General features: G+C 47.5%; 1 protein-coding gene across 5 annotated transcripts in view; it reads left to right on the forward strand.

Moving 5' to 3' along the window:
• TNRC6B (trinucleotide repeat containing adaptor 6B) overlaps positions 1-24515 on the forward strand; it is a 333109-nt gene that overhangs the window by 225855 nt on the left and 82739 nt on the right. For all 5 annotated transcript variants that reach the window (XM_063940726.1, XM_063940724.1, XM_063940727.1 and 2 more), the window contains one exon: positions 23507-23876. In XM_063940726.1, coding sequence (XP_063796796.1) covers positions 23507-23876 — 370 coding nt within the window. The remainder of the gene's footprint in view (positions 1-23506; positions 23877-24515) is intronic.

A 24515-nucleotide genomic window follows, 5' to 3' on the forward strand; every position in this document is an offset into this window, starting at 1 on the left:
AGCTTCGTTTAACGGCATGGCGGTTGAGCGGAACATTCTAGTTAAGAAGGGTATTCCGGATAAGGTCATTGCCACCATGGTTCAGGCCAGGAAGCCTGTCACGTTGAAGCATTATCTCCATATCTGGAAACGATACATCTCCTGGTATGAAGGTTGAGGGTGTCCAGCTGTGGAATTCAATCTGGGGCGCTTTTTGCGCTTCCTACAAGCTGGCGTGGATATGGGCCTACGGTTGGGCTCCATAAAAGTTCAGATCTCGGCCTTGTCCATCTTCTTCCAGAAGGAATTGGCTGCTCTGTCTGAGGTAGAGATGTTCTTACAGGGTGTCCTGCATATTCAGCCTCACTTTGTGCCGCCCACGGCTCCTTGGGATCTCAACATGGTTCTGAACTTCCTACAGTCCTCTTGGTTTGAGCCTCTGGTGTCGGCAGAGGGCAGATTCCTCACGTGGAAGACGGTGATGCTCTTGGCCTTGGCTTCCACTAGGCGGGTTTCATGCGGACAGGGCAGAGCCCAGGACTCGTCAGCAGTTTCTGCCAAAGGTGGTCTCTGTGTTCCACCTGAATCAGCCTATTTTAGTTGCGGTGGCTTCGGCCACTGCCTCGCTTCCTGAGTCCTTGGATGTGGTGCGAGCCCTGAGGATTTACGTTAAGTGGACTGCGACTGTCCGAAAATCGGACTCCTTATTTGTCCTCTGACTCTGCCCGTTGGATTAGGTTTACTATTCATTAGCCCTATGCTTCGGCGGCCTTGACCAGGTCTGTGGGTTCTTCCTGGGCGGCTGCCCGTGGTGTCTCGGCCTAGCAATTATGCCGGTCCGCTACCTAGTCGGGCACAAACACGTTTGTCAAGTTCTACATGTTTGATACCCTGGCCACGGACGATGTCCAGTTTGGACATATGGTGGTGCAGGCGTCTCCCACCCGTTTTGGGAGCTTTGGGATGTCCCCATCGTAATCAGTGTCCCCAGTATCCCTTATGGATGATAGAGAAAAGAGGATTTTAATTACCTACCGGTAAATCCTTTTCTCGTAGTCTTCACCTTTTCTGCAAGTTATTGTTCTTGTGTGAAGTTATTATCAGCTGTTGCTGTTTTCTGGTTTCACTAGCAGTTGCTAGTTTGCTGTTGCTGTGTGCTGGTTTGTTACTCTCACCACTCATATCTTGTTGTGTATCCTCCTCTCAAGTATGTCCTCCTCCTTCGGGCACAGTTTTTCTAGACTGAGCTGTGAGGGAGGGCATAAAGGGGAGGAGCCAGCACACCCTGCTTGGAAAAATTTAAAGTGCACCGGCTCCTTTGGACCCCATCTCTACCCATCAAAATCTGTGGTCTCAGTCTCCCTTATGGACTACGAGAAAAGTATTTACCAGTAGGTAATTAAAATCCTTTTTTTTTCTTTAATACCTGCACCAGTATAAAGGTCATCAGACTATTCTTACCATTGTCAAGCCCTATCCTTACATGAGCAGACTGCTCAGTGGTGAGTACAGCTCCCAGACTATGGGGTTGGTATGGAATTTTTGTCAGGGGAGCGCAGACACAGGAGAGCAGCGGAGAAAGAAGGGGAAGCCAGAGAGGCCGCAGAAGGTGGATGCAGGTAGAGAGTAACCAGATGCCGTAGTCTACACAGATCGGTGGCAGTGAAGCACTGAGGTTTCCCGTCGGGTATGCAGGCATATCCGCAGGCAGGAGCAAAGCTGACAAGCTAGTGCGCTCATGGTGGAAGTTGCCATTATAGGTCAAACAGGAAGTAAATCCAATCTAGACCACCCTGCCTATTGAAGAGGGGTTCGCTTGATCTATGGCAAAGGCCTTCTCTCTTACCCTAATAAAAGGGTTTGAGTTGTAGTGGATGCTCTCGGTTCCTACCCTTAACCAAAAGAGTAACGCGCTTGGTTAAGGTGACGTCCCAGAGAGGTACATGGTGCGGTCCAGCAGCTGAAAAGAGTATATGCTGCTGACTGCTGTGAAGCTCTTCTCATCCCACTCCTCTCATGGACTCCACGTGGTAGAAGTAAGCTATTTCTTTTTATTCAAATATGGTCCAGAAAGGAAATAAAACTTACCAATATATTGGAGCTAAGAGCATTTCTAACTACATTGAAAAAGACAATCTTTTATTAAGGGTCAATCAGTAAGAATTGAGTCTGACAATGCTACAACAGTAGCATACATAAATCACCAAGGGAGGACAGAGAGTTCCCTGGCTATGAGATAAACATTTGAAATCGTATCTTGTGCAGAGAGCAATGTTTAAGCAATATTGTCCATTTTCATTCCACGGATAGAGAATTGGAAGGCAAACTTTCTAAGTCACCAATCTATTCTTCCAGGGGAATGGCCCCTGCATCTGGAAGTTTTCAACAGTTTGTTTATGAGATGGGGTCATCCAGAGATAGATTTAATGGCTCCACGGTTCAACAACAAAACAGGCAGGTTTTGTTGAAGAATCAAGGATCCGTTAACCACCACTACATCTATTAGGAAGGCTATGTGGAAATTTCATCTGGCCTACATTTTTCCACTGACACCAAAACTTCTTTGTTTTCTGAGGAAGATAAGGGAAAGCATTCAAGTGATATTGGTAGCACCAGACTGGCCCAGGAGAGTTTGGTTTTCAGACATAATAAATGGTTCCGGTATGAATGGTCGACCATGTTATGGTCGACAGTCATTAGGTCGACCACTATTGGTCGACATTGACATGGTCCACATGGTCGACACATGAAAGGTCGACATATGAAAAGGTCGACATGAGGTTTTTTTTTACTTTTTTTGGTGTCGTTTTTTGCGTAAAGTGACTGGGAACCCCAATTAGTGCACCGCGTCCCCTCGCACGGCTCGCTTCGCTCGCCATGCTACGGGCATGGTGCCTTCGCTCCGCTACCCCTTCGCTCGGCACACTTTACCGTTCCAATCGTAGTCCATGTGGATCGTTAAGTATGGAAAAGTTCCCCAAAAGAAAAAAAACTTAAAAAAAAAAACTCATGTCGACCTTTTCATGTGTCGACCATGTGTCAATGTCGACCAATAGTGGTCGACCTAATGACTGTCGACCATAACATGGTCGACCATGTGAACGGATACCATAATAAATATGGCAATAGGATTCAGACTCCCTCTACGCCAGGACCTCTTATCTCATATTGTCTGTCAGTACATTCAGCAGCTGAATTTAATGGCATTGCTCTTGAAGCATGAATGTTAAAGAAAAAAGTTTTTTCAGTTTCATTAGTTCAGACTATGATTAAGGAAGTATCTTCAGACAATTATCATAGAGTCTGAAAAAATTCTATTGCTTTCATTCCTCCAGATGGGCCTTATGTTGGGCCTTAGGTTAGGCTCTCTGAAGGTACAGGTATCAGCTCTATCTGTTTATTTTCTGAAAAGAATATCTGTTAATATAGACACCATATAGGTATCACATAGAGCCGTGGGACCTAAATCTTGTACTGACAGCTTTTCAGTCAGTTCCCTTTAAACCTTTGCATGAAATAGACCTAAAGTGGATATCTTGGCAATTAAGCTTTTCTCTTTTTTGCCATTTTATCATCTAGAAAGTCTGAATGGGGAGCGTTTTCTTGCAGACCTCAGTTTCTGGCTATCCGTGAAGATAGGGCAGTGTTAAGGGCCCTACACACTGTGCGATCCGCCGCCGAGCTGCCCGACGGCGGATACGGCCGGTGGGTGACCCGGCGGGGGGGGGCAGTGACGGGGGGAGTGAAGTCTCTTCACTCCCCCCGTCACCCGGCTCCATAGCATTGCATGCAAATATGGACGAGATCGTCCATATTGGCCTGCATGGACAAGCGACAGGGCACCGGCAATGAACGAGGGCGGGGCCGCGCATCGTTCATCGCTGGTGCCTCCACACTGAAAGATATGAACGGTATCTCATTCATTAATGAACGAGATCGTTCATATCTTTCAGTAATATCACCCAGTGTGTAGGGCCTATTACTTACACTTCCTTCTTTTCAACCTAAGTTGGTGTCAGCATTTCATCTTAATTAGGAAATAATTATACCATCCTTGGCTAAATTAGACAAGACAGTTGATCAGAGTCATTTGTCTCTGTTAGATGTGGTTAGAGTGTTAAGAATATATGTGGACTGCCACTATAAAGAAAACAGTTTATTTATTCTTTATGATGCTAAGAAAAGAGGTTTGCCAGCATCCAAGCAAATTATAGCTGGCTGGATTACAGCCACGATTAAGCAAGCATATGAGGGAGCAGAAGGACCTATTCCAGCTAGGATCTCTGCTCATTCCACTTGCTCGACTGGGACTTGGTGGGCAGCATGTCATGGTGAGTCTGCAGAGCAGTTGTGTAGAGCAGCTACATTGTCCTTGGTTCATACATTCACCAAATTTTACTGATTTCCTGATTCTGCGTCCATATATGCTGCTTTTGGACGTAAAGTATTGTGTTCAGATAAGATAAGACTGATCAACAAGTGTCCCCCAGATGAATGAAAAAGAAAACAAGATTTTTTTGTACTTTCCTTTAAATCTCTTTCTCCGAATTTATCTGGGGGACACTGCGGACCCTCTCTTGTTGGTAGTGCATGGGAGAAGGATTCAGTCCTGTCATTAGTACTTCAACCTATCCTTAAGGTTCTTTGGGCAATATTTAATTGTTTAGAGCACCAGTAGCCAGTAGATGGCACCCAACGGAGCTATTCAATAGTTGCTCCATTCGGGTGCCAGCATTTCATCTTACACCTACTGGTGGTGGCTCGCTCAAATGAGCGAATATAGTAACCCGTCTTAGCGTTAAAATAGGACATTTTGTGTTGCACCAATTAGTTTGGTTGGGTTTAACCGCTTTACACTGCTAAAACAGACTTCCCTGGGCGTGACAAGTGGGAGATCGGGAGTGATAAACAATTGACTATCGCCCTATAAATTCAAACTGAGTGACGGGTTGGAGGGAGGAGCTTATATACATAAAAAAAGTTAACCTATTAAGTTCTGGCTTCTCAGCCCTCACTAACCCCAGAAATGTCCCTCGTATGAATTCAGAGAAATTAATTTAACGTTTAGCATCAAAAAATCTTGTTTTTGGTCATTACCCCTTGTGACTGTAACTTGTATTGTTAAGAAATTATTATAAGTTTTGGAACCTGAATACATTATTCCAAGTGCTCTCTCACTTCCTTCTGTTTGGGTGTACAATGGGCTAATCTAATTTCAAACAAAACCTCTGCCCATTTATTCATTAACAGTTTCTTATATAGCGCAGCAAATTCCGTTGCCATTTAAGTTTATGTATTCTGTATTCACCTGCACTTGGAGTATTACAAACATAAGATGAGCTAGGGAGGTTCTGGAATATGAAAAAACTTCTTGTAATTTTGTCATTTTTCACTAGCATCTATAAGGGATATTGGGGAGACTTAGTAAGATGGGGTATAGGCGGGGTCCAAAGGAACCAGTGCACTTTAAATTTCTTCACTGGGTGTGCTGGCTGCTCCCTTCTATGCCCCCTCCCACAGGCAGTTTTGAAAAAAGTGCCCTCAGGAGAGCATGCACATCTCTGCAGCTCCAGAGAGTTTTCTTCAGTTTATTTTAAATCTTTGTTATTTTCAGTATGCTGATTGGGCAACAGCAAACCTGCAGCGTGGGAGTTTGGGGGGAGGGGGGTGGGGTGGTGTCACCGGCCTTGTGTGGTGTCAGAGCCGCTTCCCCGCTGCAGAACCACCATCCTGAGAGGTTGTTTGTTCAGCGGGGCGCTGCGCCTTAGCTGTCACAATTGCAGCACGCCGCACACCTCTAACAGATGCATGAAGGTGACGACAGCGGTGAGTACAAACCGGGGAGAGCTGTGTCCTATACAGGACAGAAATCATAGGTTTTCACTGTGATATAATAAGCTGACAGCCTCACTGGGGCTGTGTAGCTAGGGTGTGCTGGTCTTCCCTCTCTCTCTGTCTCCCTCTCACATACAGTAAGGGCAGGATTGATAAGTTTTACTGTCTGTGTATGTCATTGTGATTTACTGTGAACATGGTTAAACACAAACTATGCAGTGTATGCCACACCAGATTCTCTCCCTTATCTGATTCTGTTTCATTTGAACAATGCAGCCAATCTTAACAACTCAGTGAGGGGGCTGGAGGAGAAGGTCAAGATCCTTCCTGGCTAGGAGCCCTTACGAATTTGATGTCTGATATGTCATCACAACTCACTACTAATGTTCAGAAAACTCCGCTACTACAACAGGCTGTTGCAGACTTAGCTGCTAGGGCAGATGTTACACAGCCCCCCTCTCTAACTCAGGACCACAAAAGCGTGGTTTGTGGTTTACCTGCCTTACTCTCTGATTCCGATGAGGATATTCAGGAGGATGGGGAGGACTTGGATCCCGTTAATGGGGATTCCACTTCTGCTCAGGGTATTGAACCCCTCATTCTGGCTATACGGGACGCTGCGTCACAGCAGTTGTTTTTCTTTACCCAAAACAAGCCTAATGTCACTTTCCCTGATTCTGCAGAGTTAGATGACCTATTTAAGTTAGCCTGGAAAAATCCAGACTAAAAATACCAAGTGTCAAAAAGATTTTTGCACATTTTACCATTTGCTCCTGAAGGTAGGAAATTCTGGGAAGAACCCCCGGGAGTTGACGTATCAGTCTCTCGACTGTCAAAAAAGGTGGTGCTGCCTGCCCTGGGCTCCTTTACCATAAAGGACCCTGAGGATAGAAAAATAGAGACTACACTAAAGTCTATCTACACAGCAGCAAGTGTATTGCAAAGCCCGGCCATAGCGGGTAGCTAGATGACCCATGCCGTCCACACGTGGGCTTCTCAAATTCAGGAGGGCCTCTCCGGGGATATGCCTCTGGTCACTACGGTGACTCTCCTGAAGCACAGTCAGGACACTGCACGCGTCCTGTGTGGCTCGCTCAAGGAGATGGGCAATAATAATGCTAGGACTTCTGCCATGGCAGTGTCGGTGCGCAGGGCCTTGTAGTTCGTCAATGGATAGCGGACGCAGAGGCCAAGCACAGTGTGGAATCTCTCTCCTTTTCTGGGGAATGACTTTTTGGGGTTGAGTTGGATACGTGAATTTCCAAAGTTATTGCAGGGAAATCCACGTTTCTCCCCTCTGGGGCCCCACCGGCTAGGCATTACTACCCGGGGCCGTCTGTTCAGTCCTTTTGGGCTAACAGGTTTCGAACTAGGGCCAGAGGTGCCTCCAATGCGGCTAGAGGCACCAGAGGTAAGACAAGAAGACCTGCGTTCACAGGAACAGAGCACCAATTCTGCTTCCACTAAGTCCTCAGCATGACGGTACCCACCCACCCTGAGGGGTTCTCGAGGTGGGAGCTCGACTGCGTCACTTCAGCCGCATCTGGGAAAGCTCCTGCCAGGATATCTGGGTAAGGGACCTCATTTCTCAGGGCTACAGGCTGGAGTTCGACGGTGCTCCTCCCCAACGATTTTTCAAATCAAGCCAGCTTTGGAGGATACGCAAGTTACGTTGCAACAGGCCATCCAAAAGTTGGTCCAGTCCCACGTACTTGTTCCAGTACCACAACAACAACAGGGATAGTGTTATTAGTCCAACCTGTTCTGAGGTACCGAAGCCGGACAGCTCGGTAAGGCCCATTTTGAATCTAAAGTCCTTGAACCCTTATCTCATGGCTTTCAAGCTCAAGATGGAATCCTTAAGAGCAGTGATTGCGGTCCTGGAAGAACAGGAATTCATGGTTTCCCTGGATATCAATGACGCTTACCTTCATATTCCAATTTAGCCTCATCAGGCTTTTCTGAGGTTTGCTTTACTGGACGATCACTACCAGTTCCAGGCCCTACCCTTCGGCCTGTCCACAGCTCCGAGGGTATTCACAAAGGTAATGGCAGAGATGATGTTCCAGCTCCGGGTCAAGAAGGTCAATGTTGTCCCTTACCTGGACGATCGCCTGATAAAAGCAAGATCCAGGGAGCTTTTATTGCTCCATATCGACCGCACTATCCAACTTCTGTCACACCATGGGTGTATTCTCAATTTACAGAACTCTCACCTGGAGCCAACTCAGCGGCTCCTGTTCCTAGGGATGTTAACTGTGGCCCAGAAGGTGTTGAGGACAAGGCGAGAGCACTTCAGGAGATGATCCGCATGGTACTCCGACCTGCTCGAGTATCTATCCATCTTTGCATAAGATTGTTGGGGAAGATGGTTGCCTCATATGAGGCGATCCAATATGGGAGGTTCCATGCCAGAACATTTCAATTAAATCTCCTGAGCAAGTGGTCCGGATCACATCTACAGATGCACCGAATGATACGGCTGTCACCTCAGGCCAGGATTTCCCTCCTGTGGTGGCTGCAGTCCTCCAATACCCTGGAAGGCCGGAGTTTGGGGATTCAGGATTGGATCCTCCTCACGACGGATGGGAGTCTGAGAGGATGGGGAGCTGTCACCCAAGGGGCGCAGTTCCAGGGCAGGTGGTCAGCCCACGAAGCCCTCCTTTCGATCAACTTTCTGAAACTTTGGGCGATCTACAATGCTCAACTTCAGGCCTCTCCTGTGCTCAAGGATCACGCGATCCAAGTACAGTCGGACAACGCCACAACAGTGGTGTACATCAATCGGCAAGGAGGGACAAAAACCAGAGCCTGCATGCGAGAGGTGTCAAAGATACTCCTCTGGGCGTAAAGAAATGCAAGAGCAATGTCAGCAGTCTTCACTCCGGGAATGGACAACTGGGAAGCGGGCTTCCTGCGTCACCACAATCTCCACCCAGGGCAGTGCAGGCTCCACTATCAGGTGTTTCAGCAGATCATCGACTGGTGGGGCTGCCCACAAATAGATATGATGGCTTCTCGACTCAACAAGAATCTTCACTGGTATTGCTCACGAGCCAGGGACCCTCAGGCGAGGGCAGAGGATGCACTGACGTCGCCTTGGCCTTACCGGCTGGTCTACCTGTTTCCTCCGATTCCGTTGCTCCCAAGGGTGCTCAAGCGAATCAGAAATCAAGGAGTCCAGGCAATTCTAATTGCCCCAGATTGGCCTCGGAGGGCGTGGTATGCGGATCTTCTGGACATGTCCGTCGAAGACCCTTGGCCTCTACCACTAAGAAGAGATCATCTTCAACAAGGACCGTTCATCTACTCGGACTTACGGCGACTTCGTTTGACAGCATGGAGGTTGAGCGGAACATCCTAGCTCACAAGGGCCTTTCCAAAAAGGTTATTGCTACCATGGTTCAGGCCAGTAAACCTGTGACATCAAAACACTAGCATCATATCTGGAGAAGATATGTCTCTTGGTGCGAGGAACGCATGATCCGCCTGCAGAGTTCCACTTGGGACGTTTCTTACATTTACTGCAGGCTGGTGGGGATAAGGGCTTACGTCTGGGTTCCATTAAGGTCCAGATTTCAGCTCACTCAATTTCCTTCCATAAGAAATTGGCAGTGTTGCCAGAAGTTCAGACCTTGTTACAATGGGTACTCCTCATATAACCTCCTTTTGTGCCGCCTACGGCACCCTGGGATTCGAATGTAGTGTTGGAATTTCTTCAGTCCTCCAGGTTTGAACCTCTGACGATGGTAGAAGACAAGTACCTCACTTGGAAGCTGTTACTGGCCCTGGTTTCTGCTATACATGTTTCAGAATTGGCGGCCTTATCGTGTAAAAGTCCATACTTGGTCTGTTACGAGGACAGAGCGGAGTTCAGGACTAGGCGTCAGTTCCTGCCGAAGGTTGTCTCTGCGTTCCACCTGAATCAACCTATTATGGTTCCGTCAAGTTCTGACACTTTTGCTCCTCCGGAGGCATTGGATGTCAAGCGACCGGCTCGGATCAGAAAGACGGATTCCTTATTCGTGGTCTATGATGCGCAGAAAAAGGGTTGTCCTACTTCGAAGCAGTCCATTGCTCGTTGGCTTAGGCTTACTGTCCAACAGGCCTATGTGTCGGCAGCCTTACCTGTTCCTAAGTCTCTGAAGGCCCACTCTACAAGATCTTGGGCGGCTGCCCGTGGAGTCTCGGCCTTGCAACTGTGCCGAGCTGCTACCTGGTCGGGAAAGAACACCTTTGTTAAATTCTGCAAGTTTGATACCCTGAACAAAGAGGATACCCAGTTTGGGCAGGCGGTGCTGCAGAAGTCTCTGCACATTCCCGCCCTTTCTGGAAGCTTTGGGACGTCCCCATCGTACTAAGTCTCCCCAATATTCCTTGTGGATGCTAGAGAAAATAGTATTGAAATTACCTACCGGTAAATCCTTTTCTCGTAGTCCATAAGGGATATTGGGCACCCACCTTAGTGCGTTGACTTTTTCTGCAGGTACTCTTTATATGATTACCTGTTCAGCTGTTGCTGTTTGTTTTATGTACATGGTGTGCTGGTGTGTAAATCTCACCACTTATTATGTTCCTTCTCTCAAGTATGTCCTTTTCTCCTTGGGGCACTGTTTTACCTATAACTGCCTGTGGGAGGGGAGCAGCCAGCACACCCAGTGAAAAAATTTAAAGTGCACTGCCTCCTTTGGACCCCGTCTATACCCCATCGTACTAAGTTTCCCCAATATCCCTTATGGACTACGACAAAAGGATTTACCGGTAGGTAATTAAAATCCTTTCTCTGACGTCCTAGTGGATGCTGGGAACTCCGTAAGGACCATGGGGAATAGTGGCTCTGCAGGAGACTGGGCACAAATAGAAAGCTTTAGTACTACCTGGTGTGCACTAGCTCCTCCCCCTATGACCCTCCTCCAAGCCTCAGTTAGATTTTTGTGCCCGAACGAGAAGGGTGCACACTAGGGGCTCTCCTGAGCTTCTTAGTGAAAGTTTTAGTTTAGGTTTTTTATTTTCAGTGAGACCTGCTGGCAACAGGCTCATTGCATCGAGGGACTAAGGGGAGAAGAAGCGAACTCACCTGCGTGCAGAGTGGATTGGGCTTCTTGGCTACTGGACACCATTAGCTCCAGAGGGACCGATCACAGGCCCAGCCTTGGAGCTCGGTCCCAGAGCCGCGCCGCCGGCCCCCTTACAGAGCCAGAAGCAAGAAGAGTCAGGCAAATTGGCGGCAGAAGACATCCTGTCTTCCACAAGGTAGCGCACAGCACTGCAGCTGTGCGCCATTGCTTCTCAGCACACTTCACACTCCGGTCACTGAGGGTGCAGGGCGCTGGGGGGGGGGGGGGGGGGCGCCCTGAGCAGCAATAGAAACACCTTGGCTGGCTAAAAATACATCACATATAGCTCCTGGGCTATATGGATGAATTTTAACCCCTGCCAGATTTTCACAAAAAGCGGGAGAAAGGCCGCCGAGAAGGGGGCGGAGCCTATCTCCTCAGCACACAGGCGCCATTTTCCCTCACAGCTCCGCTGGAAGGACGTCTCCCTGACTTTCCCCTGCAGTCCTGCACTACAGAAACAGGGTAAAAAAGAGAGGGGGGCACTAATTGGCGGGATATTAACAATACAGCAGCTATAAGGGAGAAACACTTATAAAAGGTTGTCCCTATATCTATATATAGCGCTCTGGTGTGTGCTGGCATACTCTCCCTCTGTCTCCCCAAAGGGCTAGTGGGGTCCTGTCCTCTATCAGAGCATTCCCTGTGCGTGTGCTGTGTGTCGGTACGTTTGTGTCGACATGTATGAGGAGGAAAATGATGTGGAGGCGGGGCAATTGCCTATAATAGAGGTGTCACCCCCTAAGGAGTAGACACCTGAGTGGATGGCTTTATGGAAGGATTTACGTGACAGTGTCAGCTCCTTACAAAAGACGGTTGATGACATGAGACAGCCGACTAATCAGCTAGTCCCTGTCCAGGCGTCTCAGAAACCATCAGGGGCTCTAAAAAGGCCGTTACCTCAGGTGGTGGATACTGACGTCGACACGGATACTGACTCCAGTGTCGACGGTGAGGAGACAAACGTGACTTCCAGTAGGGCCACACGTTACATGATCACGGCAATGAGAGAGGTGTTAAACATTTCTGATACTGCAAGTACCACTAAAAAGGGTATTATGTGGGGTGTGAAAAAACTACCTGTAGTTTTTCCTGAATCAGACGAATACCCTTTCCCGCCAGAGGTTAGGGCGCGTTGGGAAACACCCCCTAGAGTGGATAAAGCGCTCACACGCTTATCAAAACAAGTGGCGTTACCGTCTCCTGATACGGCCGCCCTCAAGGAACCAGGTGACAGAAAACTGGAAAATATCCTAAAAAGTATATACACACATACTGGTGTTATACTGCGACCAGCAATCGCCTCAGCCTGGATGTGCAGCGCTGGGGTAGCTTGGTCGGATTCCCTGACTGAAAATATTGAGACGCTGCCGTTTGGATTATCCACGGCACCTCGGGTCTTTACCAAGGTAATGGCCGAAATGATAATTCTTCTTCGAAGAAAAGGCGTTTTAATTATCCCTTGCTTGGACGATCTCCTGATAAGAGCAAGATCCAGAGAACAGTTAGTAGTCGGAGTAGCCCTATCTCAAGTAGTGCTACGGCAGCACGGCTGGATTCTAAATATCCCAAAATCGCAGCTGATTCCGACAACACGTCTTCTGTTCCTAGGGATGATTCTGGACACAGTCCAGAAAAAGGTGTTCCTTCCGGAAGAAAAAGCCAGGGAGTTATCCGACCTAGTCAGAAACCTCCTGAAACCAGGGCAAGTCTCAGTGCATCAATGCACAAGAGTCCTGGGAAAGATGGTAGCTTCCTACGAAGCGATTCCATTCGGCAGATTCCACGCAAGAACGTTCCAGTGGGATCTGCTGGACAAATGGTCCGGATCGCATCTTCAGATGCATCAGCGGATAACCCTGTCCCCAAGGACACGGGTGTCTCTTCTGTGGTGGTTGCAGAGTGCTCATCTTCTAGAGGGCCGCAGATTCGGCATTCAGGACTGGGTCCTGGTGACCACGGATGCCAGCCTGAGAGGCTGGGGAGCAGTCACACAGGGAAGAAATTTCCAGGGCTTGTGGTCAAGCCTGGAGACATCACTTCACATAAATATCCTGGAGCTAAGGGCCATCTACAATGCTCTAAGCCTAGCAAGACCTCTGCTTCAAGGTCAGCCGGTGCTGATCCAGTCGGACAACATCACGGCAGTCGCCCACGTAAACAGACAGGGCGGCACAAGAAGCAGGAGGGCAATGACAGAAGTTGCAATGATTCTTCGCTGGGCGGAAAATCATGTGATAGCACTGTCAGCAGTGTTCATTCCGGGAGTGGACAACTGGGAAGCAGACTTCCTCAGCAGGCACGACCTCTACCCGGGAGAGTGGGGACTTCACCCAGAAGTTTTCCACATGATTGTGAACCATTGGGAAAAACCAAAGGTGGACATGATGGCGTCGCGCCTCAACAAAAAACTAGACAGGTATTGCGCCAGGTCACGGGACCCTCAGGCAATAGCTGTGGACGCTCTGGTAACACCGTGGGTGTACCAGTCAGTGTATGTGTTCCCTCCTCTGCCTCTCATACCCAAGGTACTGAGAATCATAAGAAGGAGAGGAGTAAGGACTATACTCGTGGCTCCGGATTGGCCAAGAAGGACTTGGTACCCGGAACTTCAAGAGATGCTCACGGAGGACCCGTGGCCTCTACCTCTACGAAGGGACCTGCTCCAGCAGGGACCCTGTCTGTTCCAAGACTTACCGCGGCTGCGTTTGACGGCATGGCGGTTGAACGCCGGATCCTGAAGGAAAAAGGCATTCCGGATGAAGTCATCCCTACCCTGATCAAAGCCAGGAAGGATGTAACCGTGCAGCATTATCACCGTATTTGGCGTAAATATGTTGCGTGGTGCGAGGCCAGGAAGGCCCCTACAGAGGACTGTCTATGGGCCTAAAATTAGGGTCCATTAAGGTTCAAATTTCGGCCCTGTCGATCTTCTTCCAAAAAGAACTGGCTTCAGTTCCTGAAGTTCAGACGTTTGTCAAAGGGGTGCTGCATATACAGCCTCCTTTTGTGCCTCCAGTGGCACCTTGGGATCTCAATGTGGTTTTGGGGTTCCTAAAATCACATTGGTTTGAACCACTCACCACTGTGGACTTAAAATATCTCACATGGAAAGTGGTAATGCTATTGGCCCTGGCTTCAGCCAGGCGCGTGTCAGAATTGGCGGCTTTATCCTATAAAAGCCCTTACCTAATTTTTCATACGGATAGGGCAGAATTGAGGACTCGTCCTCAATTTCTCCCTAAGGTGGTTTCAGCGTTTCACCTGAACCAGCCTATTGTGGTACCTGTGGCTACTAGGGACTTGGAGGACTCCAAGTTGCTGGACGTAGTCAGGGCCCTGAAAATATACGTTTCCAGGACGGCTGGAGTCAGAAAATCTGACTCGCTGTTTATTCTGTATGCACCCAACAAGCTGGGTGCTCCTGCTTCTAAGCAGACTATTGCTCGTTGGATTTGTAGTACAATTCAGCTTGCACATTCTGTGGCAGGCCTGCCACAGCCAAAATCTGTAAAAGCCCATTCCACATGGAAAGTGGGCTCATCTTGGGCGGCCGCCCGAGGGGTCTCGGCTTTACAACTTTGCCGAGCAGCTACTTGGTCAGGGGCAAACACGTTTGCTAAATTCTACAAATTTGATACCCTGGCTGAGGAGGACCTGGAGTTCTCTCATTCGGTGCTGCAGAGTCATCCGCACTCTCCCGCCCGTTTGGGAGCTTTGGTATAATCCCCATGGTCCTTACGGAGTTCCCAGCATCCACTAGGACGTCAGAGAAAATAAGAATTTACTTACCGATAATTCTATTTCTCATAGTCCGTAGTGGATGCTGGGCGCCCATCCCAAGTGCGGATTGTCTGCAATACTTGTACATAGTTATTGTTAACTAAATCGGGTTATTGTTGTAGTGAGCCATCTTTTCTAGAGGCTCCTCTGTTTCTCATACTGTTAACTGGGTTCAGATCACAAGTTATACGGTGTGATTGGTGTGGCTGGTATGAGTCTTACCCGGGATTCAAAATCCTTCCTTATTGTGTACGCTCGTCCGGGCACAGTATCCTAACTGAGGCTTGGAGGAGGGTCATAGGGGGAGGAGCCAGTGCACACCAGGTAGTACTAAAGCTTTCTATTTGTGCCCAGTCTCCTGCGGAGCCGCTATTCCCCATGGTCCTTACGGAGTTCCCAGCATCCACTACGGACTATGAGAAATAGAATTATCGGTAAGTAAATTCTTATTTTCTCTGACGTCCTAAGTGGATGCTGGGGACTCCGTCAGGACCATGGGGACCAGCGGCTCCGCAGGAGACAGGGCACAAAACTAAAGCTTTAGGATCAGGTGGTGTGTACTGGCTCCTCCCCCTATGACCCTCCTCCAAGCCTCAGTTAGGTTTTTGTGCCCGTCCGAGCAGGGTGCAATCTAGGTGGCTCTCTTAAGGAGCTGCTTAGAAAAAGTTTTTAGGTTTCTTATTTTCAGTGAGTCCTGCTGGCAACAGGCTCACTGCATCGAGGGACTTAGGGGAGAGAAGTTCAACTCACCTGCGTGCAGGATGGATTGGCTTCTTAGGCTACTGGACACCATTAGCTCCAGAGGGAGTCGGAACACAGGTCTCACCCTGGGGTTCGTCCCGGAGCCGCGCCGCCGACCCCCCTTGCAGATGCTGAAGATTGAAGGTCCAGAAACCGGCGGCAGAAGGCTTTTCAGTCTTCATGAAGGTAGCGCACAGCACTGCAGCTGTGCGCCATTGTTGTCACACACTTCACACCAACGGTCACGGAGGGTGCAGGGCGTTGCTGGGGGCGCCCTGGGCAGCAATGTATAATACCTTATTCTGGCTAAAAATACATCACATATAGCCCCTGGAGGCTATATGGATGTATTTAACCCCTGCCAGGTCTCAGAAAAACGGGAGAAGAAGCCCGCCGAAAAGGGGGCGGGGCCTATTCTCCTCAGCACACAGCGCCATTTTCCCTCACAGAAAGGCTGGTGGGAAGGCTCCCAGGCTCTCCCCTGCACTGCACTACAGAAACAGGGTTAAAACAGAGAGGGGGGGCACTTATTTGGCGATATGTATATATATATTAAAATGCTATAAGGGAAAAACACTTGTATAAAGGTTGTCCCTGTATAATATAGCGTTTTTGGTGTGTGCTGGCAAACTCTCCCTCTGTCTCCCCAAAGGGCTAGTGGGGTCCTGTCCTCTATCAGAGCATTCCCTGTGTGTGTGCTGTGTGTCGGTACTTGTGTGTCGACATGTATGAGGACGATGTTGGTGAGGAGGCGGAGCAATTGCCGGTAATGGTGATGTCACTCTCTAGGGAGTCGACACCGGAATGGATGGCTTATTTAAGGAATTACGTGATAATGTCAACACGCTGCAAGGTCGGTTGACGACATGAGACGGCCGGCAAACCAATTAGTACCTGTCCAGGCGTCTAAAACACCGTAAGGGGCGTTAAAACGTCCTTTTACCTCAGTCGGTCGACACAGACACAGACACGGACACTGACTCCAGTGTCGACTGTGAAGAAACAAACGTATTTTCCTTTAGGGCCACACGTTACTTGTTAAGGGCAATGAAGGAGATGTTACATATTACTGATACTACAAGTACCACAAAAAAGGGTATTATGTGGAGTGTGAAAAAACTACATGTGGTTTTTCCTGAATCAGATAAATTAAATGAAGTGTGTGATGATGCGTGGGTTTCCCCCGATAGAAAATTATTGGCGGTATACCTTTTCCCGCCAGAAGTTATGGCGCGTTGGGAAACACACCTTAGGGTGGATAAGGCGCTCACACGCTTATAAAAACAAGTGGCGTTACCGTCTCCAGATACGGACGCCCTCAAGGAGCCAACTGATAGGAGGTTGGAAAATATCCTAAAAAGTATATACACACATACTGGTGTTATACTGCGACCAGCGATCGCCTCAGCCTGGATGGGCAGCGCTGGGGTGGCTTGGTCGGATTCCCTGACTGGAAATATTGATACCCTTGACAGGGACAGTATTTTATTGACTATAGAGCATTTAAAAGATGCATTTCTATATATGCGAAACTCTGGCATCAAGAGTAAGTGCGATGTCCACATCTGCCAGACGATGTTTCTGGACACGACAGTGGTCAGGTGATGCAGATTCCAAACGGCACATGGAAGTATTGCCGTATAAAGGGGAGGAGTTATTTGGGGTCGGTCCATCGGACCTGGTGGCCACGGCAACAGCTAGAAAATCCACCTTTTTTACCCCAAGTCACATCTCAGCAGAAAAAGACATAGTCTTTTCAGCCTCAGTCCTTTCGTCCCCATAATATCTGCCCAGGGATAGAGGTAAGGGAAGAAGACTGCAGCAGGCAGCCCATTCCCAGGAACAGAAGCCTTCCACCGCTTCTGCCAAGTCCTCAGCATGACGCTGGGGCCGTACAAACAGGTGCGGTGGGGGGTCGTCTCAAGAGTTTCAGCACGCAGTGGGCTCACTCGCAAGTGGACCCCTGGATCCTACAAGTAGTATCCCAGGGGGGTACAGATTGGAAATTCGAGACGTCTCCCCCTCGCAGGTTCCTGAAGTTTGCTTTACCAACGTCTACCTCCGACAGGGAGGCAGTATTGGAAACAATTCACAAGCTGTATTCCCAGCAGGTGATAATCAAAGTACCCCTCCTACAACAAGTAAAGGGGTATTATTCCACACTATATTGTGGTACTGAAGCCAGACGGCTCGGTGATACCTATTCTAAATGGAGTCACTCAGAGCAGTGATAGCGAACCAGGAAGAAGGGGACTATATGGTGTCCCTGGACATCAAGGATGCTTACCTCCATGTCCAAATTTGCCCTTCTCACAAAGGGTACCTCAGGTTCGTGGTACAAAACTGTCAATATCAGTTTCAGACGCTGCCGTTTGGATTGTCCACGGCACCCCGGGTCTTTACCAAGGTAATGGCCGAAATGATGATTCTTCTTCAAAGAAAAGGCGTCTTAATTATCCCTTACTTGGACGATCTCCTGATAAGGGCAAGGTCCAGAGAACAGTTGGAGGTCGGAGTAGCACTATCTCAAGTAGTTCTACGACAGCACGGGTGGATTCTAGATATTCCAAAATCGCAGCTGTCTCCGACGACATGTCTGCTGTCCCTAGGGATGATTCTGGACACAGTCCAGAAAAAGGTGTTTCTCCCGGAGGAGAAAGCCAGGGAGTTATCCGAGCTAGTCAGGAACCTCCAAAAACCAGGAAAAGTGTCAGTGCATCATTGCACAAGGGTCCTGGGAAAAATGGTGGCTTCTTACGAAGCGATTCCATTCGGCAGATTTCACGCAAGAACTTTTCAGTGGGATCTGCTGGACAAATGGTCCGGATCGCATCTTCAGATGCATCAGCGGATAACCCTGTCTCCAAGGACAAGGGTGTCTCTTCTGTGGTGGCTGCAGAGTGCTCATCTACTAAAGTGCCACAGTTATGCATTCAGGACTGGGTCCTGGTGACCACGGATTCCAGCTTGAAAGGCTGGGGAGCAGTCACACAGGGAAAAAATTTCCAGGGAGTGTGATCAAGTCTGGGGACTTCTCTCCGCATAAATATACTGGAGCTAAGAGCAATTTACAATGCTCTAAGCTTAGCAAGACCTCTGCTTCAAGGTCAGCCGGTATTGATCCAGTGGGACAACATCACGGCAGTCGCCCACGTAAACAGACAGGGCGGCACAAGAAGCAGGAGGACAATGGCAGAAACTGCAAGGATTCTTCGCTGGGCGGAAAATCATGTGATAGCACTGTCAGCAGTTTTCATTCCGGGAGTGGACAACTGGGAAGCAGACTTCCTCAGCACGACCTCCACCCGGGAGAGTGGGGACTTCATCGAGAAGTTGTTTCCACATGATTGTGCACCGTTGGGAAAGACCAAAGGTGGACATGATGGCGTCCCGCCTGAACAAAAAACTGGACAGGTATTGCGCCAGGTCAAGAGACCCTCAGGAAATAGCTGTGGACGTTCTGGTAACACCATGGGTGTACCAGTCGGTGTATGTGTTCCCTCCTCTGCTTCTCATACCAAAGGTACTGAGAATTATAAGACGTAGAGGAGTAAGAACTATACTCGTGGCTCCGGATGGGCCAAGAAGGACTTGGTACCCGGAACTTCATGAGATGCTCACAGAGGACTCAGGGCCTCTGCCGATAAGAAGGGACTTGCTTCAGCAAGTACCATGTCTGTTCCAAGACTTACCGCGGGTGCGTTTGACGGCATGGCGGTTGAACGCCGGATCCTAAGGGAAAAAAGGCATTCCGGAAGAGGTCATTCCTACCCTGGTCAAAGCCAGGAAGGAGGTGACCGCACAACATTATCACCACATGTGGCGAAAATATGTTGCGTGGTGTGAGGCCAGGAAGGCCCCACGAAGAAATTTCAACTCGGTCGATTCCTGCATTTCCTGCAAACAGGAGTGTCTATGGGCCTCAAATTGGGGTCCATTAAGGTTCAAATTTCGGCCCTGTCGATTTTCTTCCAGAAAGAATTGGCTTCAGTTCCTGAAGTCCAGAAATTTGACAAGGGAGTACTGCATATACAACCCCCTTTTGTGCCTCCAGTGGCACTGTGGGATCTCAACGTAGTCCTGGGATTCCTCAAATCACGTTGGTTTAAACCGCTCAAATCTGTGGATTTGAAATATCTCACATGGAAAGTGACCATGATGTTGGCCCTGGCCTCGGCCAGGCGAGTGTCAGAATTGGCGGCTTTGTCTCACAAAAGCCCATATCTGATTGTCCATTCGGACAGGGCAGAGCTGCGGACTCGTCCCCAGTTTCTCCCTAAGGTGGTGTCAGCGATTCATCTGAACCAGCTTATTGTGGTACCTGCGGCTACTAGAGACTTGGAGGACTCCAAGTTGCTAGATGTTGTCAGGGCCCTGAAAATATAGATTTCCAGGACGGCTGGAGTCAGGAAAACTGACTTGCTGTTATCCTGTATGCACCCAAAAAACTGGGTGCTCTTGCTTCTAAGCAGACGATTGCTAGTTGAATGTGTAGTACAATTCAGCTTGCACATTCTGTGGCAGGACTGCCACAGCCAAAATATATAAATGCCCATTCCACAAGGAAGGTGGGCTCATCTTGGGCGACTGCCCGAGGGGTCTCGGCTTTACAACTTTGCCGAGCTGCTACTTGGTCAGGGGCACACCCTGGCTGAGGAGGACCTGGAGTTCTCTCACTCGGTGCTGCAGAGTCATCCGCACTCTCCCGCCCGTTTGGGAGCTTTGGTATAATCCCCATGGTCCTGACGGAGTCCCCAGCATCCACTTAGGACGTCAGAGAAAATAAGATTTTACTTACCGATAAATCTATTTCTCGTAGTCCGTAGTGGATGCTGGGCGCCCATCCCAAGTGCGGATTGTCTGCAATACTTGTACATAGTTATTGTTACAAAAAAATCGGGTTGTTATTGTTGTGAGCCGTCTGTTCAGAGGCTCCTACGTTTGTCATACTGTTAACTGGGTTTAGATCACAAGTTATACGGTGTGATTGGTGTGGCTGGTATGAGTCTTACCCGGGATTCAATATCCTTCCTTATTGTGTACGCTCGTCCGGGCACAGTATCCTAACTGAGGCTTGGAGGAGGGTCATAGGGGGAGGAGCCAGTACACACCACCTGATCCTAAAGCTTTAGTTTTGTGCCCTGTCTCCTGCGGAGCCGCTGGTCCCCATGGTCCTGACGGAGTCCCCAGCATCCACTACGGACTACGAGAAATAGATTTATCGGTAAGTAAAATCTTATTATTTTTTTCATTCTCTGTGTGAAATACTGTTTCTTTTGTGTTCAGTTTTTATTTTTTATAATCTGTATTTAATGTGTACTACTCTTGATCCTGCTTATGTGATGGACATAAGACTTAACAAACCTGTTCATTTTGGAGTCAGACATGTGGTGATAATGTGACTAACTTTGAAATACAAGTGTGTTAGGGAGATTGACAAAAGTAGGGCTAGAGATTCGTCTGTCTTTTTTATCGAGGTCTTCCATGTAGAATAGTGTTTTTGGTGTGTAGCCAACAACAGGTGCCCCTAGACTTGTATAGATACAGGACCTGATTCAGATGGTAATGCAGCAGGAGACATCACACCTCCTTCTTGCTTTAGTGATCGGAGCTGCATCCTATGCAGCATCGGATCATCTGCAACACCATCGGTCAGATGCATGGGATCACGCAATCTTGCAGTCGCAGATACAGGTTGAGTATCCCATATCCAAAATGCTTGGGACCAGAAGTATTTTCGATATCGGATTTTTCCGTATTTTGGAATAATTGCATACCATAATGAGATATCGTGGCGATAGGACCCAAGTCTTTTATGTTTCATACACACCTTATACACACAGCAGGAAGGTAATTTTAGCAAATAGTTTTAATAACTTTGTGCATTAAACAAAATTTATGTACATACACACAATTCATTTATGTTTCATATACACCTTATACACACAGCCTGAAGGTCATTTAATACAATATTTTTAATAACCTTGTGTATGAAACAGTTTGCGTACATTGAGCCATCAGAAAACACAGGTTTCACTATCTCGGTCTCACTCCAAAAATTCGGTATTTCGGAATATTCCGTATATCTGTATATTTGGATATGGGATACTCAACCTGTACAATAAAGAGTCCAGGAAATATCTGTCCTGCAACGGAGATCCTGGCCTTATCCCTCCTCCATAGCGGCGGTGACACGCCCCCGATTTGTGAAACAGTGGCCGTAGCCGCCCCCTCCCTGCCCATTACTGACGGTCTGCTGCCGATCTGCATCTGAGGTTGCAGAACCGTACTGCAAACGCGCAGTATGGGTCCAGCGCATGCGCAAAGTCAGCAGCTTAATCTGCAATCTGTTATGACAAGGAAAAAATAGTCTTCAAGTAAATAATTTTGTCTGAAGGTGTAGACTCCTTTATATATTTGGTCCCAGAAATGTGAATGCTTACCTGCTTAAGATCACTCATCTCCCCAACCATGCTATCTATTTAACATGAGCGTCAGAGCCCACCATTATCTATTATTTTATTTACCGTTTTCCTAGTGCCATCACTTTTATTATTTATTAACAGTTTCTTATGTAGTTCAGCAAATTCCTTTGCACTTCGTTATCACTGCAGTCTGCCCTGTTGCCCACAATCCAGTTCTCTATCAAACTCAGCCACCAACTGAGTATTGACCAATTGTCAATACTGCTTTAATTGACAATGTGACTCATTGTGCGCTAAATGGCTGTGTTCCCTAAAATCCCCCACTTGGACTTCAAAAAATAATTTTCTACTATGGCCATCTTGTCTTTGTGTTAGATAACAGATTTTGTGTATTTACGCTTTCTGTGCGTCATTGTGTAAGAAAGTGTTCTCAGCACCACGGCCAAACCGTTACGCTGTATAAATACTTCATACAGGTTCTCTGATGTCATAATGCAGGGATAATATAAAACTAATTGGTATTATTGCCCTTGTAATTACCACATTTTGAACCAGTGCCTATTTTGTGAATAGAACAGCAACCCCTTTAATGGTGAAGTGGTCAGGTTCTTCATTCAGTGCCTTTTTCTTTTCTTTTTTTAATTGTCCGTATACTGAATTGTGACTTACGGGTTAATATCTTATATCACTATGATATAAAGTTTCCCAGAAGTCTTTTATACTTCAGTGTGTGCGCAAAACACTGGCCTCTTTTGTAAGATCGCTTCCTCTCTACCAACCCTCCTCCCCACTGGGATAAGCAATTACAGGCCGCCGTGAAAGCACTTTGGCTCAAAAAACCACAAAATCATTGATACAGAGTACCACTCTTTAGGCTTATCCTTGGCAACAATTAATAACCAATTCATATCAGCCTTATTCTTGGTGATTCTGTTTTCCAGAACAGTTCTAGCCCTGCTTGGCTCTCTTCATCCTTCTCCTTTTGACCTCCGTACTGCTTACAGTGTGTTATGTATCAAAAAACAAAATAGAAAAATTCTTAGGATTTATCATGCTGGCAACTTTGTGTTTCTGAAGCTGGCAATATTTCTCCTTAAATTGGGTAGAATAGATTACATTTTAATCACTTTCATTTATCTGCGCAAGTGTGTTAACCATGCGCTTGCTTGCTTACATTTACTTTTGTATAGAATTGATTTTTAGTTACAGTGGATGTGAACTTTAAACTATTGCATCAATATATGAAGCCCAAAAGATACCTGGAGATATATTTCTGAACATTTTTCCATTTAAAAAATCGTATTTGCATGCACGCTCGAAGAACTGAACCAAGAAAAGCATTATCTCGCTTTTAAAATAAAATAACTTTAATTACTATTAATTATTTTGTAAGTGGTAAATTTTAATCACTGTACACCAAATACATTGTATTTGAATACACAGGGAAAGTTTGAGGCCACACAGTTATATCACCATGCCACAGCAACTAAATTGTGCCTGCTGTGGAGATCTATTAAGCTGGTCACAGTAATAATGTCCACTCAGCATTCTTGGTGTCAAGGGCTGGGAGAATTTGCCTGTGTCACAATTGTTACACTCCTTTTTTTTGTTTTTTATCTTTTGTAGGTCACAGAACAAAAAACCAAAGTGCCCGAAGTGACGAAACCAAGTTCAAGCCAAGCGACGGCCGCCAGCCTACCTGGCAGTTCCCCCTCGCCACCAGTCAATGGTGGCAACAATGCCAAAAGGGTGGCAGTGCCGAACGGACAACCGCCCAGCACCGCCCGCTACATGCCTCGGGAGGTGCCACCGCGATTCCGCTGCCAGCAGGACCACAAAGTGTTACTGAAGCGTGGACAGCCCCCTCCGGCATCCTGTATGCTGCTGGGGGGAGGAGCAGGGACTCCCCCCTCCTCCACGGCACAAGGGACCGGCCAGGGCAACGCACAGCCAGGGACGGGATCTCTGCAGCTGGGGGAGAGCGGACTCGCAACGGGTAAGAGGAACTAAGTGGCTGTAACGGTTTGGGTTTATTTTTGTGATTATTATTTTTTTATTTTAATTCTACTTCAGAACAACTTTTTGTATGCAAGAAACACAGTTTTTGTTGAAATGAACAATAATTATAACCTGTTTATAAGACTGTAGGCAGCCATACTGCATCAAATTTGTGGTTTTTCCGGCCTCCGCATACAGGAAATTACTGGAAGGAAAGGATATAATATTTAATCGGATTTATACATCTATAGTTTTGCTTTTATTATATTGAGTGAAAGCTAGAAAATATATTCTTCAGCTAAGGTTAAATGAACTACATATGTTCGAGTGAAACTGTGCCTCTAGTGGCCATGTGTCATGGGAGATGTAAAACCAGGCTTAAGTAACCTCTGTCACGCATTTCAGTTTGGAGCAGTTTTTAGTGGCATTTCGAACCTCAGTCAGTGTGTTGGTTTTGCTGGATGCCACCAGCTCATTTATACTTCTGTCTCACTACTTCCCCCAGTTTATAGTTGTGTTGTTTGAAATGTAGTACAGATTGAGTCTCCCATATCCAGAGTTCCAAAAAAAATCAAGCGCTGCATTGTAGGAGCTCTGTCTTTGTTCTCAAGCCCACAGCAGCTATCTGGGTCTTTCT

Source organism: Pseudophryne corroboree, chromosome 9 (genome assembly GCF_028390025.1).
Source record: "Pseudophryne corroboree isolate aPseCor3 chromosome 9, aPseCor3.hap2, whole genome shotgun sequence".
In the NCBI taxonomy this organism is placed as follows: domain Eukaryota; kingdom Metazoa; phylum Chordata; class Amphibia; order Anura; family Myobatrachidae; genus Pseudophryne; species Pseudophryne corroboree.